Below are 18,654 nucleotides of genomic sequence, written 5' to 3'. Positions count from 1 at the left end.
CAATTCACAAGTGTTGTTAAAACAATATCAGTTGATGTGGCTGTATGACGAGTAGAATTTCCGTATTCACCCCGTATATGTAATTTTCATATTTATCTCGGGGGAGAGTAAACCCGATAAGCTCAATATAATGGTTCTGGTAGGTTCAAAAAACCACCCGGCCCTATTGGCTGGATAAGTCCATTTCACCATTATTAGTTGCTATAAATTTTTCAGTTGATTTTTCTATGATTTATGATTTTTCCGTGGCGACCACCGAGTTTATCTTCCCGAGTCGACCAACCGCCATGGAAATTTAATATCGCTACAGCCAATTCATGAAGCGCATCATAATATTTACTTTTCGTTTTAAAGAATCGATTCGCTTCCTGGTCGCGGCTTCAGAATATTTTTTGAATGCAGTCTACAGAAAAGTTGAATGCAGAAAAGTTGGAATTTATAGTTGAAGTATGAATCGTGAGGATTTAGATGATACATATGATCTTCTGTCTCCAGTACGTAGGGGAGAAGGTGCGTACTCCGACTCATTTGAAAGTTCTGACAACGAATCTAGTCCACAATTTCGATCGTCAGTAAGTTTTAAATCACCTTCCAACTCATTCAAGTCATCATCATTCACAGCATCTTCGAAGTGAGTTATATTTCTCGATTCTGTTCTGTAGATTCCTATTTTTTATAATGGGTACATACCGACAAATCTGCAAATCCATACCATACCGGTACCGGTATTCACCCGTACCAGTACCGGTACCGTGGCGTACCATATTACTGTTATTAGAATGATTCAATTCTAGCAGGCAAATACGGTACCGGTAGTATATCATTGCTGTATGTTTTTCCATTCATGGTAGCAGTACCGGTATTTTATAAATTGTTGAATTGTATAAAATAAGCCAGTTTACAGAATTTTTGGTCTTCTGGCGTTACGGTACTGGTACCGGTACCGTATGCAGGTATGAGTTGGATTTCAATTGTCAGCAATCACTTTACCTCTTTATTGTCATGATTTAATTCAAGTTGTGTTACCGGTACACAGTTATTTAATACACATTGAACCAGCTAGGTACCGGTATTCAGTCTGCCAGTGATGTTTAGTAACATCTTTACAATTCAACCCAATGCTGCAATGTCTGTCAACCTAATGCTGTAATGTCATGGATAATGCATCTTACTATAGATTTCCTAAAAAAGGGGTGTGACTATATTGTCTACTACATTGTCTCGTTTCAGAGAATCCTATTTTGTCAATGAACAAACAAACACCTCTCCTTTCGGGGACATCTGGACATAGATGTCCCTCAATTAGGGTTGCCACTTCTGGATACATTTTTTTTCGAATCGAATCTCGAATCAAAACTTTTCGAATCGAATCTTTCCGAATCTGATTCCATTAAGCTTTTTTTTTATTACATGCGTATGTTTGCCCAAAGTCACAAAAAAGCTCAAATCTAGAAGAAAAAAATTTGAAAATGGAATAGGCTATATAGCAAGGATGATAAGGGTTTTTCAGTGAATAAGCCACACTTATTTTCATCATGATAAAAAAGATGTAGGTCATAGATATCACTAATAAATGCATTGATGAAAAACTTGCTGTTGCAACTTATCTGTGAGTCTTACAATACTGAGTTATTGTGTTATAATTGTATCAGGGCTGAGGCAATTTGATGGAATTCATATGAGAAAATAAGCAGGGAACAGTTGTACTGTTATGTCGTAAACACAGTAACAGCACTGCTTTTCCTTGTCCCACACCAGTATATGTGACCGTGGTATTTCCCTTCTTGTTATATTGAATTGAGGCCGGCCTTATTACCGATTCTTTATCTTCAAAATCTTAGTACAATATTTTATATTTATGCTAGCAGCATAGAGTAATACGACAAAAACATTCTAATTGCATCTGAATTACTATAAATGGGAAATGCTTACAAGAATATGATTGAAGACGATAAAATTAACCACGATTAAATTAAATTCGATAAAAACAATCGTTCATCCGACTACGATTGCGAACAAAATGTTCCATAAATATCAGAGAAAGTATTATTTGTGGCTAACAGCGTTATTGGCTAACTCGGGCTTCATTATTAATGTGGACTACGTTTAATTTCGTAGTTCAGAAAGTCCAAATGTGCATAATGGACGCCGCGCTGACGAGCGATAATTGGTTGACGCTTTATCTCGATCGGACATGGTCGCTGGGGCTAAAGTAAGACGACATTCGCACAGTATGCTCGGTCTGGTATGAAATCTGCCACGTGTTGATGTAAAACAGTGCACAAGTTGCCATTCCTCAAGTATTATTTACTCCCACCTGTCCGTTATGACATTTGCTCGAAATAATCCGAAATGTTTTATTCGCTTGTATCGCGCTAACAAAATTAAAAGTAAATACTACTTTTTTTTGTAACAGCTGAAAAAAGACGTGTATGTACTATTACATTATGTCCCCCTGATTTCGTTTACCGCCACTCGAGTGGAAGCCTGACAAACGCAAACAAAATAAATATATATTTTAGGATGAGAAACATGATTGTCAATTAACATTGCCGGCCGATGAACTCATTCAGTAATAGTTCTCTTCAAATGTACGCAAAATATTGCTCTCAGAACAAAGTTTAAATTAAATTTCAATCAAAATTAAACATTATCTAGACGTCGGTGGCCGATTCTTTATCCAATCATGCCAGGGCGTACAATAACTTAGTCGCAGCGCAGGTGTGCTGTTGAAAATTTTCATCAAAATTGTCACGAATTTTCAGGTGTACGATCCATTTAAATTCGCGCGTAATGGAAACTTCGGCTATTTAGTGGAAAACTGAACTCGCAGTTTGCTGGTAATTACGCCACACATCATCTCGAGTGATGCGTAAAAGAGTGTGTTGTGTCGAACTTGAAACAAATGAGGGCAGACAAGTAAAAAAGTCAATCACGAAAAATTCATTTTCATTTATTTACGTCCCGTAATTTGTTGCTATTTGGAGTGCCGCATAGACGCATTCGGCAGTTTTAACGCCACCGAAAACAACGATTAACAAATGTTCAATGTTTTTCTTTCGGTCCCGTAATTTGGTGTTATTTGGAGTGCTGCATAAACGCATTCGGTAGTTTTAACACCGCCGAAAACAACGATTAACACACGTTCAATGTTTTTTTTTTCGGTCCCGTAATTTGGCGTTATTTGGAGTGCCGCATAAACACACTCTGGCAGATTTAAAGCCGCCGAAAACGACGATTTAACAAACGTTCAATGTTTTTTTTTTCGCTAAATCGCTCTCTTTTTCCGAATCGCGTAAATATGATTCGAATCGATCCGGAAAAGATGCGATTCGAATCGATCCGATTCGTAAATCCAAAAGTGGCATCCCTACCCTCAATATCGGTAAAATTACAGTAAAATGAGGTTGGGCAAAAAACTACAAAGAAGCGCAATCTAAAAACGTCATCTTTGCCGTCGTGGCATATACCCTCTGTTTGTGAGACACATGGAGTGTTGGTTTTATTGAACCGAATGACAGGACATTCTTGGAAATTGAAAAGTGTGCCTTACTGTTGGACATGACATGCATTTTACCTCATTGCTCATTATCAAATTTACTTCAAATGGAATTCTGAAACTTATACCTTTATGCATGGTGCGCCAGTATTACGGTTATTATATTTAATTTGTTTCTTATGACAACAACTTTGTTCTGTAGGATTCCACCACCTAAGTATGCATCAACTACGAGATATCAACAAGACAAACCCAAAAATCTTGTCCCTTCGTCAGCGCCAGGCCCCTCATCTTCTCCATCGAAAAGGGAACGAATAATTCGACGAACTTCGCCATTGAAGGGTAGGATGGTTTTGTTATTTGCCTGAGAAACTTGCCAACGATATATGCGTTCTCTATTTATACAATTCCACATACTAATACTATAATTTAGTTATCATTTGTTATTGCTCAGCTAACTAATTGATAATAAGGGTTTGTTAAAGCATGCTTATTACTTATAATATACGGTTACATTGAATTTCTTTATTCTTATTTCTAATTGATGACCTGGTCCTTGGTCAAAATTGGGATTTGCCATTCAATCATATAAAAAATTAATGGCACAATTAATGCGCTATGGGAGTATAAACGGCTAAATATACCCGTCTCGTTTTGTATTAAGTTGGCAGTATTAGACATGGGCGATCTCCAAAGATAAGGATTGGTAGCAGTAGCACTATGGGCGTTGCTAAGGGAATACATACAGTATGAAGCGTTAGGCAACTCAAATCTTAATTGTTTCAATAAATCAAAGTCGCTTGCGTACCACATGAAAAGCTCCAGCGCACCACAGGCTGGGAACTACTGCAGTAGAGTTTTGAAAATTGGGTCCTTGTTTGCTAATGCACTTTTTTTTCATGCCACAGGCTAATATAGAAATTCATTTCATACTATTCAATTTCTCAATTGATTATCATTTAGATTGTAATTCTCATGACAACACTATTGAATTAATGAAAATGCCACAAGATGGTGACAAAAAAGATTTGAGTGTTTGGGAAGATTGGTTGATCAAAAAGTTACAACAGGAGAGAGAAGACATAAAAATACAGGTATGTATGCAATTCAAGCCATGGTTTTTCAGTTAACGTTGTTTCTTGTTTTAGGGAGTTTGTTATACTTTTGATATTCAAATGACAGTGTAATTGACCAGACGTTAGTCACCTTTGTAAAACTACGAAAGTTTGTTGTTTTGACAAAATGATCTAGAACACCTACTGATAGACTTATTTTGAGTCTGGACAAATATCTCATTTCAAAATTTTCTGGTGAAATATGATTTAGTTTTTTGCGACGCTACATATTGTTTCCACAAAACTGATCATGCACTAATTTGCATAACAATTCAACTGAAATAGGCCACGTCGATACCAGTGTAAATCCTGTGTCCACCTAGAATCCAAAATACTGTTACTTATTGAAAGTACGATAAATTGTTGTAGGTGGCCTTCGGAAGAGGGCCAGGAGCACTTTAAAAGGTTGGGAAACACTGCACTAAGCAATCGCAGCATCCAAGAATAACTTGAGAGCTTGGACCGGCTTGACATATAATTTAAGGTGTAGATCCTTGTATCCAACGCTGGTTTGGCTTTAACGATGCAGTTATTTGTGTTTATAGAGACAAGTTGAAAAAGAAGAAAAAGAAAGAGAGGAAAGAAAAAGAATGGAAAAGGAAGATTTGAAGAAAAGAGCTGAATTAAAACATCAGCAGTGGTGTGAAGAAAAGTTATTGAAGGTGAATTATAAACGTTAAAACTTGGGAGTTAGTGACTTAGTGTTGGATTCAAACATGCTATGTGTTTTCTGAATTCTGCAAATATGCTGTTTTATGCATTGGACTCTAAAAATGAGAGTACCTCCGTAGTGTGTGTACCAGATTAGGGTTCGGCCATAATTTTATTCCGATTTTCCTTATTTTAGTTCTATCACGACTGTCTGTGTTAGCCAAGTGAATATACCTCCTGCCCATAGGTTTCAGTCCCTTTACACAACTTGATATTAAGTAATCGAACAAAATTAGTTACCTCCATATCGGTACATACACTTCTAGAGCGCCCTTTTTTCACCTATGTAGTAAAGAAAGTAAATTAAACGAAGAAATATTTAAGTAACAAACTTAACTATTTTCAGATGAAGTTACAGACGAAAATTGACAAGCGTGAACAAATGTTGAAGGAAGAAATGAAAGTTCAAGAAAAACGAGAAATTGAGAGAAAATCGAAACAAGCGTACGAGAGATGGGTGGAAAAGAGAAATGAAATTGAAAAAGAGCAAAAAGAGAAGGTAAGTCTTCGACTAACAGTGTCTACAACTGCGCAAACTACAGGCCACGTCTGGCCGGTATGGTAATTCAGTCTGACCCACCTGATCCCAGTTACACATAATAAACACGAATCTCAATATGAATAAAAAACAAGTTTATTTACAAATACCTAGCATAACAACTAATGCACAACAATAGCACATTAGCTTTAGGCGCAGATAATACATTGGCAATTAGGGTTTAATTTTAGCCAATGATTCGTTATTTTTATCAAAATTTCAACGCAAATTTATATCAATAAAAACTATATTCATAATTTCTACTGGCACGAGTGGGCCAGATCTCTGGTGTACACAATGCTGTCTTCAACTTAAGTATTTTAATTACTCTTACATAGTGGTTGGATTCAAACCGAAGCTGTTCTTGGAATATCATGATAATCAGAAAACCTGTTTTTGATCGATATTTGAAGCCTCTCAATTCATAAAGTCTCGGTATGTTTCCCCAAGACAATTTAATATGATAACTATTGCTACATATAATATTAAAAATTGTTGTTATAAGTTTTCAGCGCATTGCGGATTATATTCGAATTTCAACTTAAACTGTCGACTTCACATATACAATGGTAGCAATATTTTCCTGATGACCTTGGTTCCCTGTTATTTTGAATTTTTTATGCTGTTGCCCCATAAAACAGACCTGTTCTCACGACCACAGCAAATGGGTTATGTGCGTCGCAGCATATTTGGTGTTTCAGATGTTATGTATTAGATTTATGTGTGCCATATGCCATGCAGCTTACACATTGACATACCATAAAGTTCCTTTACAATTTCAATTTTGTTATAGTCAGTTCTCACTATATCTCAACCAGGTTTGTTGTTTTTCAATCAGTAATTGTTCAAGTTTTTTTACTTCATTTAATGCATCTGTGAGGGCCAAAACAATATATGATATCGATAAATTTCCTTGGTAATTTTAAAATTTTTTAAGACTTTATGGACACCCTATATATACACTTTGTGAAATGGGGGAAATTATAGTAGCGAGTTCAATACAAAATAGAACCTGCTCTTAAAATCAAATTTTTGTGTATTTGTATCTGTACAGCCAAAAATAGACATTAGGCTCTACCTAGAATCAAAACTAAAACTGATTAAGCTTTGAAACCAAGATCAAATAATGCTCCCTGGTCCATAATGACACAATATCAAAAACAGTCCATTTCTGAAAAATGTGACATTGCTACTTTGGTTTTAACTGTGGTAGCTTATAGCCTGCTCCTGTCTTAAAATTGCAATCTGCCAAGACGTATGAATAAATGTATTTTAAAAAAATGATTCCAGGATGGCTTCCGAGGAGATACTGAAGTTTTCAGATTTTTAATAAGATAAAAAAGCAAGTGTTAAAATTTCAAAAATGTTTATTAAAATTTGTTACAAAGAAATAACGAGAATATCGGTTGGAAACCGAAGACTTATCGATCGATAGTTAGGGGATCCCCCAAAACAGAAACTGCAGTTTCGATTCATCCGCTCTTGTAACTTGCGCACTGCACATCGCACACACACACTCGGCGGGTTTCAAAATTCTCTCGCTTTACAAAAATCTAGATCACTATATCAATAATTGATTGATAACTCGCTAATTATACGACATAATTCGCCCAAAATCAATAGGCTTCTGGTCCGAGATAGGATGAATGCACATGCAAAATCTGGAGCAGATTCAATCTCGCTTTCGTGAGATATCACGTGCTTCTAACAGACAGACACACAGACAGACATACATACAGACAAATACCTATCAATATACTTACCGATCTTAAGATCGATAAGTAATAATGTGACCAACTTGCTTTTTCTTTGAAAATCAACCTCTTTGCTTTGCGGGTAACATTGAAAGGATTTGTAGATGTTATTTTTTTTAAAGGAAAGGAGAAAAAAACTTGAAGAGAAACAGAAAGAGGATGAAAGAAGAAGGAAAAATGAAGAATGCTTTCAGAAATGGCTGAAAAAAGTCAATGAAAAACAATGTGCTTCTCCAAGACAAGGTTTTAAATGTTTGAACTTTTTTTTACTTCAATTATTGATGGTGGTTGGTAGTAAGATTGCTTGATTGAAATGAAAAAGTCGTAACAGACTAACAAAGTCCACAGAATATTTCTCATGCTCCCAATTTATTTGAAAAATGACTCCACGACAAATGTATCTTTACATTACTTCAAAGTGAAAATTTTGACCTAACAAACCAACAAATTTTTAGCTAAGACTCTGGAAAAGTCTGACTGATTCTGTGGATTTGAAAGTCTGACTTTTAGCAGTAAATTTCAATTCTGCAGTCATGGCTGCAAGGTCTGTGAAGTTAGCTCGTTGTATTTCTTATTTCAAACTTTTCCGAGTCACAATCAAAGGTTCAAGTCACTTTATAGCAGTGCTTTTTTATAAAACCTTTGACCAGTTGTGACATCTGAGATTTTGAACTTGATTATTGGTGGCGATGGAGATTGATAGTAAGATCGCTTGAAATGAAAAAGTCAGTAACAGGCTCACAAAGTCGAAGTAATATTTCTCTAATTGACAAAAAATTTGTAGTATGGACCGATACATTTGTTGTGAAGTCAGTTATCTTATAATTTGAGAGTATGATTCGGGTAGTGTCTAACTGATTCTGGGATTTGCAAATAAAATAGTAGCAGTACACTCCAGTACTGGCCTGTTTGTATTTCGTTATTTCCAACTTTCTGAGTCAAAATCGAAGCCAGGAAATTTCAAAAAGGGTTTATGGAATTCTCCAAGTTGGACCATAAAAGCTAGCGGGTGCGAACAGAGGCAGGAAATTGTGGTTTTTTAAGGATGTTGAGGATCTAAAAAGTGTTTCAAGCTCTGAAACAATGCTGTGTGATACAGAAAAATGTTTCTTTTTTTACATTTCAAAAAAGGGGAGGGGGATCTGACCCTCGAAACATTCCCTCTAAGCTACACCCCTGATAACAGTAGATTGAATTAGAAGCGCATTGGGATGTGATGCAAAACCGAACTGAAAGTATGTTCAACGTATTAACTGTTTAGGTCAGCGATTTCCACGGATATGCTAGGATTTTACCAGTACAGACGATGTGTTCCACAAGTTTCCATTCCAATTCGATAGTCTGTATTAGTTCGACAATCCTACCGTCTTGTTTGAGAGTCATATGTTATTTAAATATGAACACATATGCTGGTACAATATATTCATATAAATTTCTGTTTCGCTTGTGTTCCATTAAAGACCTACAGGTGTGAGATTGCCATTTCACATTTTTTAGATTGACATCAGGAGTGTGCAACATGCGGGCCAAATGTGACCTGCAAGGAAAAATTTTGTGGCCCGGGCTGGTCTTTCATGATGTGAGGCTCTCGAAACAGATTTTTAATTTAGTTTAAAAGCTGGTACATGCGAGTAATTCCAATCCTTTGCGTTGCAAAGGCTATACCTGAGCCCAATTTATTATCTATGCTTTTTTGTTCCTGCAACTACCAGAAAGCTTAGGTCGAATAAAGGTGCGGCCCGCGTTTACACCCAGCTATTTGTATCTGGTCAGTCTGTATTAAAGGTTGTCACCCCTGTTTTCACACAAATATTGTAATCAATTTCATAGGGTTCCTAAGCCTCTGGTATTCTGCTACACCAAAAAGGTTTGAAAATCTATGTTATGGGTTATGGCTTCAAGCCGCTAATATTAGTAATGAACACAACCTGAAGTCCGAAATATATTTATTTATTATACTACGAGTAATTCCAATTCTTTGCGTTGCAAAGGCTTTACCTGAGCTGTAATCAATTTCATAGGGTTCCTAAGCCTCTGGTATTCTGCTACACCAAAAAGATTGAAAAATCTATGTTATGGCCCATGGTAAGGAACACAACCTCGTAAATATATGTATATTTATTACAGGTACAGTGAGTGAGTATGCCGCACCATCTTATCGTAATCCAGCACCGTGGATTGGCCCACTAGCAGACAAAGACACCAAAGAATCAGTACGTCGCCAGCACAAAATGATGATAGCAGAAAAACATGCAACAATTCGACAAAGACCAAAAACTGCGAACCAAAAAAGAAAAGGGCTCGTAAAAACTGGCCCAGAAAAGGGCAAAGGAGTGTTGATTTGTAGACCTGCTACTGCAGCACCCTTGTTTTATAACGTGCCAATTAGGAACCCCCAAAACTTTGTGCCTGAACCTAAGAGAGGCAGTTTTAGGGGAAGATCGTAACATCTCGATTCTTAGTGTGTGAGATTAGTTGATATTTTATGATGAAATAATAATTTATAGACTTGTAGAATGTAATTTAAACCAAAGTGATCGACATAGCAGCGCTGAGGCCGATGTTTGCTGTTATATTAAGAGGCAAATGTGATTTGGATATTCAAATATAACTTGTGGCTCATGTTTGGAATTCACAGGATTTGTATAAGTTGTCTTGTAGAGTCTAATATCTGGCATGGGCAAACTACGGCCCACGGGCCAAAACCGGCACGTTTTGTACTTAAATCTGGCCCGCCCGATGCTACCACAACCAAGGTAAAACCGGATTTGGATGTTTCAGCTAAAAAATTGATCAAGGAATTGGTTGAGATTGCGATTAAATTTAGTTTTAGCATGTGGCTTATTGTTTTCGACTTTTCCTTCTATAACACTGTAAATATTGTTTATAAAATGTAACTTTTTACGTCACACTTGCATGGCCGCCAGTCTGGGTGGGCAAAATTTTTGGCTGTGGTTCAAATACCTTACCAACCTCCGGTCTAAATCAATGTATCAGCAGCATCCGATACATACTCTCTTCTATATCAGTAAATTATCTATATTTCAAACGCCTGGCTGCAATTTTCGAAAGAAAACCCTTTGATATTGAAGATGGAGAATCTAAGACGAATTTATTTTAGGCAAAATCATTTTGAATCTGATGTTATATCTATAAGACAGGGCTCTCAAAATAAATTTACCCAGGGCCACTGGAGGCAGAGTCTGGTTGGATCCGGGCCGCTTCAGGTTGTCCACAATGAAAGCTTACCGTAGTTTAAAAAATTAAAATCTTTTCAAATTTCTTTAACACAAAACAAGTTGAAAACATAAATGACCAAATTGTGACGAGAGAGACTAAATTGAAAAATAACTGAAAATAATAATACTGTAATTAGTGATTTCAACGTTAACAAAACTTATAATAAATGTATTCATCGCCAATCATGCGACTTGATCTAAATGACACACTAACATTAAGCTTTCATACTGAGGCGGGGACCACAAACTATCGTCCCGCGGGACGCAAATGGCCCCCGGGCCGCGAGTTTGAGACCCCTGTTATAAGATGAATTAAGAGCAGAAGAACCGGACAATTGATGTTATGACAGGGTTCATGTGCCGTACCGATACTATCCTGCATTGAGATATGCCTTAAATCTAGTTTAGTCATACATTGTTGGAGCGTGTACTTGAAACAATAATTCTCGAAATAATTCCCAAGTTCGTCATTACATGCATATCTCTGCAACTTTGAACGAATTTATATTTTAAAATCCAGGCGGCCTTTTTTAGTTACCAAATGAAACCTGTTTTGACTGACCGAAAGATGAAGAATTTCAGGTTTAATATGACGAATCTGGTACTGTTGTAAGATGGTTATTCCATACACACGAACAAGTATGTTGAACGAATTAATTGAATCTACCGGTAGTTGTAATGTAAACTGATCACGCTGTGAGTTTTATTCTTTGACAGATAATCCTCGGTTTTGAAACCTAGAAGTGGATGGCGCAATGACAACAAAGTGTCGAATTTAATGTTACTTCAGATCGTGTTTGACATTAAACTTTTTGGGCGGCTTTTTCGGCAATCTGATTTTTTTAATAATTCTGCACGGAAAATCATTCAAAGTATCTTACTTGGTTAGACCAAGAAATTTAAATGATGGTCAATTCCAGTGGCGGCGCGTGGTCATTTTGACAACCGGGGCAAGCTACTGCGGGACCAAGTCACCCCCATCTACGGGGACAGGATGAGCGCTGTATGTTCTCCCATCATTTTATGAGTATAAAAACCAATCCATCGGTAACAACCAATCGGCAAAAGCAACAATTTTTAACGATAAGAAAGTGTCTTGAAACCGGTCCAAGTCAAGGGATTAATAAATATAGACATAGTTTATTTTGAAACCTCTTTCAAAAGGAAAGGCAATATTTACCCAGATAAATACAATGACATATTAACAGAAACTTCGGGAAAGCAGACAAAACCTAAAATAAAGTTTAAAACGTTACTATAAAGAAAGGAAAGTTAATGCAAAGATAAGGACATGCGTCGCTCACTCGTAGATATATATGCTGCTAGACTTCTACTGCTTGAACATATATGCAACACGCCGCGGTTTCTTGGAAGCAAAATGCTCAATAACGCGCTGATTAAAGTCATGCATCCCAGAAATAACGTCTCTGTGAATGGATAAAACAGCCAAGGAATTTAATCTATCTTGCTTCATTGTGTTTCTGAGATACGTTTTAATACGCTTCAGCGTGCTGAATGTTCGCTCTGCGTCGGCGGAAGAAATAGGCGTCGTCAAAATGATGTCCAGAAATTTTGCAGACGCCGCAAAGGTAGTTACTAGAGTGTTATCTATGAGGAACCAACCCATAGAGCGCGCAAGTTGATGTGATGTTCAAAAAAGTTTGATTGGTGTATATACATCGCAATTCATTTTCCATTTTACCCACGTTTATCATGGGGTAAAATTTGGAGACAGTAGCCAACAAATGGATGGGAAATTGACGTGCAAATTTTGAAAAATTTTTGGGGTTCATCAAAGAGAACGCGAAAAGGTGTTCAGTGCGCAGACGATCGCTTATTTGATTCACCAGAATGTCACAGCATTCCTTTGCAAACAAAATCAAACGCTGCGTTGTTTGCCCGCGGCGTAAAGAAGCACTCCATGTGTCGTCGTATTTTATTGTTTCCCGGATACGAGATACAGCATCGCAGAAGTCTGAAATACACGACTGCACAGACGCTCCATCCATTAGCCTTGACTGCAATGCGCCGTATAATACATCCACGTGATAGAATATTGTGGAGAAAAAATGAAAACTCACCATCTTCTAGCAGACCCTTTAGACCTGCCGCCTCTCTCACAGAGCGTTCGTCCCGAACCGGAGAGCTCTGAATGCCATTGAAACACTCAATGAGCTCAGACCTAATTTCGGACACGCCCTGCACCACGCGTGATTGGAAGTTCCAACGTGTTGGTGCACAAGCTGGGAGACGGCGGCTACATATCTGGCGAAGGAGGTCAGAGCGCTTCGGCGAAACGGAAAAAAATGAAGAAAACCCCGAAACATTTGCAAAAAATATACGGACGAGAGGGGTATCAAGACACATATTTTTAATAAAGAGGTTAAATTGGTGTGCATAACAATGTAAAAAATGCGCATGAGGAAAATCTTCTTTTATATAAACTTGAACACAATGTTTCGACCCACTCAGGACTGCCGCGCCGTCATAAGTTTGAGCTATCAATTTTGACTTCGCGTTGTAAGGCTGTAACACTTCTTTCAGTACAGCCGATATCCCGCAAGCCGTGCGATCAACGATTGGTACAAAGCTGTGAAATCTCTCGGTAGGTTTACCATCTTTCACAAACCGAAAAATCACAGCCAGTTGGGAAACGCACGTGATGTCAGTTGTCTCGTCAGACTGAATCGAAAGGAACTGGCAATTCTCAATTTCCAGAGCCAAATGTTGTGAATAAATTTTATACATTGAGTCGAGCAAATCATTTTGGATATCCTTAGATGTCCCTTTCGAAACAGTTGCGGCATCAAGATGATCTCAATACTCTATCTAGGGATGCGGTGTATTCCACCATATCCAAAATTACCCCTCTATTAGAAGAGCCAGCCCGTTCATCGTGCCCCCGGAGGGACAGCTCGTGACAACCAATGAACTTCAAAACATCTATCAATCGACCGAGAACATGGCGGTTTTTCTCGACGTTTTGGTTGTGCCGACGAATAGAAACCGCGCGTCCTTCATCCAACTGTGCTGCAATATTAACATTTCCGAATGTTCGGTATTTTACTGCATTGTCCAGATGCTCCATAGAAGATTGATGATCCCTGGCACGCTCGGAAAGATGTTTAAGATCTCTAAAACCAAATTTACACCAACGTGAGTCACGGGCGGTAGCAAAAAGTAGGCAATAAAAACAAAAAAGTGCATTTTTGTCCTCGCTGTAACACAACGCTGGAACACAACGCTTTCCTCCGTCATGGGATTGTTTCAATGAACAATTTTTTGGTTGATAAGGCCCAAGACGTTGTACTTGTAATTTTTGTTCCAGCGGGAGCTGCGAAAACGGAGTGCGAAGTAGTGCATCAACCTTATTCATTATGAGGTCTAAGGCTAAGAAATGCGAAGCCGGAAAGAAGTGAGGAGCTCAAAAGGAATGTGGAAAATCGAAAGCAAATGGACTAAAGGTCTCTAACTGATTCAAATAGCGAAACAAGCGACAAAAACGAAGGCGAGGAAACTATCAACTCTTCAAGCAACCAACGAACGAGAAGGAATGCGTGAATATGTCATTACGTTGTTGTAAGAAACGTCGGCATTGTGTCGTCATAATTTCGGGGCTAGCCACGATCGGCCCCGATGATTTAGTGATAAAAACAGAAAACAAACGAGACAAACGCGGCGAGTGGAAGATAAAAGAGAGAATTCGATATACAATGAGCAACCGGGGCAAAATCTGCGTCGCCCCGTCGACGTTCGGCGAAGGCTTTGCGAGCGAAAAATGAACCATGTCGGGAGAATATGGCTAGTGTAGACAGTCTGTGCAACCGATATTGAGGTATTTTTCGAATATTTTTTATTATACCGAAAAAACAACCGGGGCATTGCCCCGGTTGGCCCTATTGACGCGCCGCCACTGGTCAATTCGTAAAATCGAAAATGGTACGCCGATTTCACAGAAATGGATAACATTCGCTTTGTTTGGCTTCATAAAGAAATGTCGGTCGAGCAAATTTACGCAGTCACGTCAGTATTTATCAATAGCGATTGCCTAGTATCCATTACCAAAGCAGATTGTCTGTCCGTCTGTTGTAGGCCCTACGACCAATTTCACGGTATATATGCTCAGTTCTGAAGTTTTCCGAACCCTCATTATATAAAGGATTGTAAACCCGTTTATAAGCTTTAGGTTTATTTTGACAACATCCACAAAACAATGAAAACGATTGGAAAAACCGCAAAACTTCTAAAAAGATTTAAAAAACGTGGAAATGCATGTGCCAGTTTACCCATATTACACAAAAAAACGGGTATGGGAAAACTCGTCGCATTTGGAAAATCCCCCTAATCCCCCTGGTCTACTCCAATCCTTGTTTTTGCATCGAAATTTCATGTGGCGAGATTTCCTACGGCGAATTTTCCAGAGACGCAAAAAAACTAAACACACGAATGTACAACGTTTAAAACGTAAAAATTATTTCCGTTTTCCGAATTTTCCAGAGACGCAAAAAAACTAAACACACGAATGTACAACGTTTAAAGCGTAAAAATTATTATTCTGTGATCGCCAAGTTAGATTAAAAGACTTGTACTGACCCCAAGAAGGCAAGCTTCAAAACTTATAGATTTTTGTTTTAGATTTAGTTTTCAGTGACAAACATTTATTTCTTGAAATTGTAGGCTACGGTTACATTCGCGTGTTTGAGCGACAGCTAGATCTAGGCGTTTTTTTTGTGTGGTACCGCTACAGTGCACTTACGTATGAAAATAAGTCTTTATTTTATGTATTATGCCGACTCATCTCTGCTCGTAAATCAACCTTCCTGACATGTTTTTAACGACACGGGATTTCGACTTTCTTTGTGCTACGAAATAAATATTAGAACTCGCGCTGTGCATTACGTTTATTTAGGTTTCGGAACGATATATATAATGAACACTAAATATAATAAATAACGACAATATAAATTTAGTTTTAGTAGTCTCACGGCAGATAAAAATGAGATAGATCTAAAAGCTATTTCAGATACGGTAAATCGCAAACATTTCGCATGTCCAGAGCCCGCTTCATGCTCAGTTACCGACGAAAACGGTACGCACTCACTGGAGATGAAAAATACTGTTGATTTTGCGCCTATACGAGCGCTGTTAAAATGAATTTAATAGGCATTATGATGAAATAAAATCCAACCATCCTAATATAACTTCAATTCTACCTGAATAAAATTGTATTCTTTGGGGTTGTTGGGGTAAAAGCGGTATAAATTGAAGTATAGTCGAGTGCTTACAATTCTGATGAAATGACATTTTATTACCGGTCGTAGATTGTAATTTTTTTTAACAAGTGCTATATATCAGATTTATGTAAAATGTGACTAACGGGTTCCGAACAATAGATAACCTGTTTTCTTTTTTAATTTTGATTCCCACCACGTAGGGAAAATTGCAAAAATTTGAAACAATGTGCAAAAATCAATGTAAATGGATGAAGGAAAAAGGTTTTCCAATATAGTTCAATCTCAAGGCTTTGAGTAACTTCAGATTTTGTTGAAGCCTTTTATATTTGGTTGGGTAAGATATTGAATATTTAAGAAATCACGAAATTTTACAGCAACAGTCTTTAGTGAGGATATACAGTAATTTTGGGAGTATAGGTACTGAGGGAGTGTTATTTTGCGGAAACGTGGTTTTGCACAATTCAAATTTATCTGCGCAAACTAAGCTCATACACGGACGGAGCCATTAGCAAAGGTCTCATAAAGTACGGTATTTGCACAATAAACTTACAAGTCTTTTGCCCCGGTTGTTGATATTATATATACTTGAAATTAACGGCCCCAGGCTGGCGATCTCGTATAAATAAAATCAAGAGTGGGATGAAAATAAGTCACTCCGCTCAAATAGGGTTTTATCGCAACCTGACTCCGTTGGATAATTTTCAATCAAAAGTTCTTTAAAAGACCAGTATTTTAATATACTTATGATTAGTTACTTCGAACCGAACACGAAAAGTCTACGCGACCGGGGCGCTGTGAATATTGGGATAATGTATGGTCTTCGGTATCTAAAAGCCCTAAATTTATTCTCCCGTACTGAAACGTATCCACACTAAACACTAATAGTGGACTATACGAAAACCGTCGACAGCTATGGCTTGGATGGTATTAGCATAATAAGCTTTTCATCCATAGTGAAATAGGGTTTCTGGCAAGTATATATATATAGTGGTTCCATTACATTTGAACCCACGTACATTTGAATCCGCGACAATTACACCTGCATACTATTGCACCTATGGGAATTTTTTTGTTTTACGTATATTTGAACCCATACTAACCCTAACCCATGGGTTTTAGTCCCCGCATTTAGATTGAACCCGCGGATATACACATGGGTTCAAATGTACATGGTTCAAATGTACGTGGGTTCAAATGTACGATGACGTATATAGTCCATGAGCGTTTTTTGACAACGAGCGAGCAATCAGACTTTATAGTTCATTTCATCACTACGGCGTTTGGTTAATTTTCAGAAGTGTCTAATATATACAATTAGTTCTTTTTGTTTGTTAGGTGACTTTTCGAATAGTAAAGTGACGGGCCAGTCGATGTACATTGTGAAGTAATTATTTAATATTTAATTACCATTTATATGTTTTTAGCTATTATAGTAAAATGAGAATTAGGACAATTAATAAAGTATAGAAAAAGTCGGATATTTTTGAGCTGATCGCATTTTACCAAGCTCCCCCATCTCATCAGACCAGGTTTTACTTTATTTTTGAAGAAAAATTTGGTCCGATAAAAAATATTCGGTTACTTTTCTTATGCTATGTCATTGTGACTTCTGCTGCTGCATTACCACAGACATATATTTTATATTTTGTAACCTTCTTCGGAGAAATGTATGAACTACTGGTCAAGTCAGTCAGGTTACTCAAATACGAGACTTAATAAAGTTTAAAAGAGAGATTCACAATCATATGTAGATGAAATGCGAAAGAGTAATTCTTTGCGAAGTTCATGAAATTATCAGCTTGTGTTTTTGTTTTGCTAATTTATTACTGGGGATTTCCATTTGCTCGTCGGTTTTATTGTTTATGTTATCATAAACACTTTGAAGTTATCATCAAATGCCTTTTTACGAATATTGTTCCCAGAAAATTGCTCCGAAACAAAATGCATGAAGCTTTATTTCTTTCTCAATTAGTCTACATCAAATAATTCAGTCTTGTATATTTGGTATATTCTGAAGTGGGATGATCTCGTTTCCGAGGTCTCGCTCGCGTAGACAGTATACGTTGTAGACATTATAAACGGGTTGCAGACAGTATAAATTAAATCCGGTATCCCACATAAAAAAACAAAATATGAAAGTTGTTTATTTTTTCAGGGCTATCTAATAATCGGATTATTTGTTATTTATGAAGCTTGATTAATAAGATAAATGAAAACATAAAATTAAAAATTTTCACAAAAAAAAAGCGATGAATAGTGCCGTTTTCCGAAAAAAAAAACATTTAATTAGTTATGACAATTGGGTAACCAAGATATTTATCTTTTCATGCACAAAAAATCGCATGATGTTTGCATTTGATTTTTTCGAGCAACAAAGCGGTAAAGTAGGCAAAATTTTCTACTTTTTTGCCTGTGTTGCCGCCGAACGACGCACCTATATTACGTCATGATGATCGTACGTTGCTGCGTAACTACAACGTGTCGCCGTGCGTGTTGTCGATATCGCGGCCTCCAGCTGTACGTCGCGGTCAACGTTGTGATGTGACGCCAGTACTTATCATAGA

At 37.4% G+C, this 18,654-nt stretch overlaps 1 protein-coding gene across 4 annotated transcripts; it reads left to right on the top strand.

Moving 5' to 3' along the window:
• The first annotated feature begins 353 nt into the window (after nt 1-353).
• On the top strand, nt 354-10,526 carry LOC120330240 (uncharacterized). Of its 4 annotated transcripts, none has more exons than XM_078113706.1 (7): nt 354-631; nt 3,702-3,841; nt 4,463-4,593; nt 5,160-5,276; nt 5,672-5,824; nt 6,202-6,298; nt 7,740-7,860. In XM_078113706.1, the coding sequence occupies exons 1-6, from the start codon at nt 450-452 to the stop codon at nt 6,289-6,291; spliced, it is 813 nt and encodes a 270-aa protein (XP_077969832.1). In that variant the 5' UTR covers nt 354-449; the 3' UTR covers nt 6,292-6,298; nt 7,740-7,860. The 4 variants fall into 4 exon arrangements, with proteins under 4 accessions (XP_077969832.1, XP_077969833.1, XP_077969830.1 ...); XM_078113704.1 differs by lacking the exon at nt 6,202-6,298 and adding an exon at nt 9,745-10,526 and having other exon boundaries at nt 356-631; XM_078113705.1 differs by lacking the exons at nt 354-631; nt 6,202-6,298 and adding exons at nt 1,147-1,193; nt 9,745-10,526.
• Nucleotides 10,527-18,654: the final 8,128 nt, after the last annotated feature.

Source organism: Styela clava, chromosome 6, assembly GCF_964204865.1.
Source record: "Styela clava chromosome 6, kaStyClav1.hap1.2, whole genome shotgun sequence".
In the NCBI taxonomy this organism is placed as follows: Eukaryota; Metazoa; Chordata; class Ascidiacea; order Stolidobranchia; family Styelidae; genus Styela; species Styela clava.
The sequence above is the reverse complement of the archived record's forward strand: the minus strand, read 5'-3'. Positions and strand labels throughout refer to the sequence as shown.

Coding starts and splice junctions, on each gene's coding strand:
- LOC120330240 (XM_078113704.1), top strand. CDS start 450: ATGAATCGTGAGGATTTAGATGATACATATGATCTTCTGTCTCCAGTA. Junction 632..3,701: donor TCATTCACAGCATCTTCGAA/GTGAGTTATATT, acceptor TTTGTTCTGTAG/GATTCCACCACCTAAGTATG. Junction 3,842..4,462: donor ACGAACTTCGCCATTGAAGG/GTAGGATGGTTT, acceptor ATTATCATTTAG/ATTGTAATTCTCATGACAAC.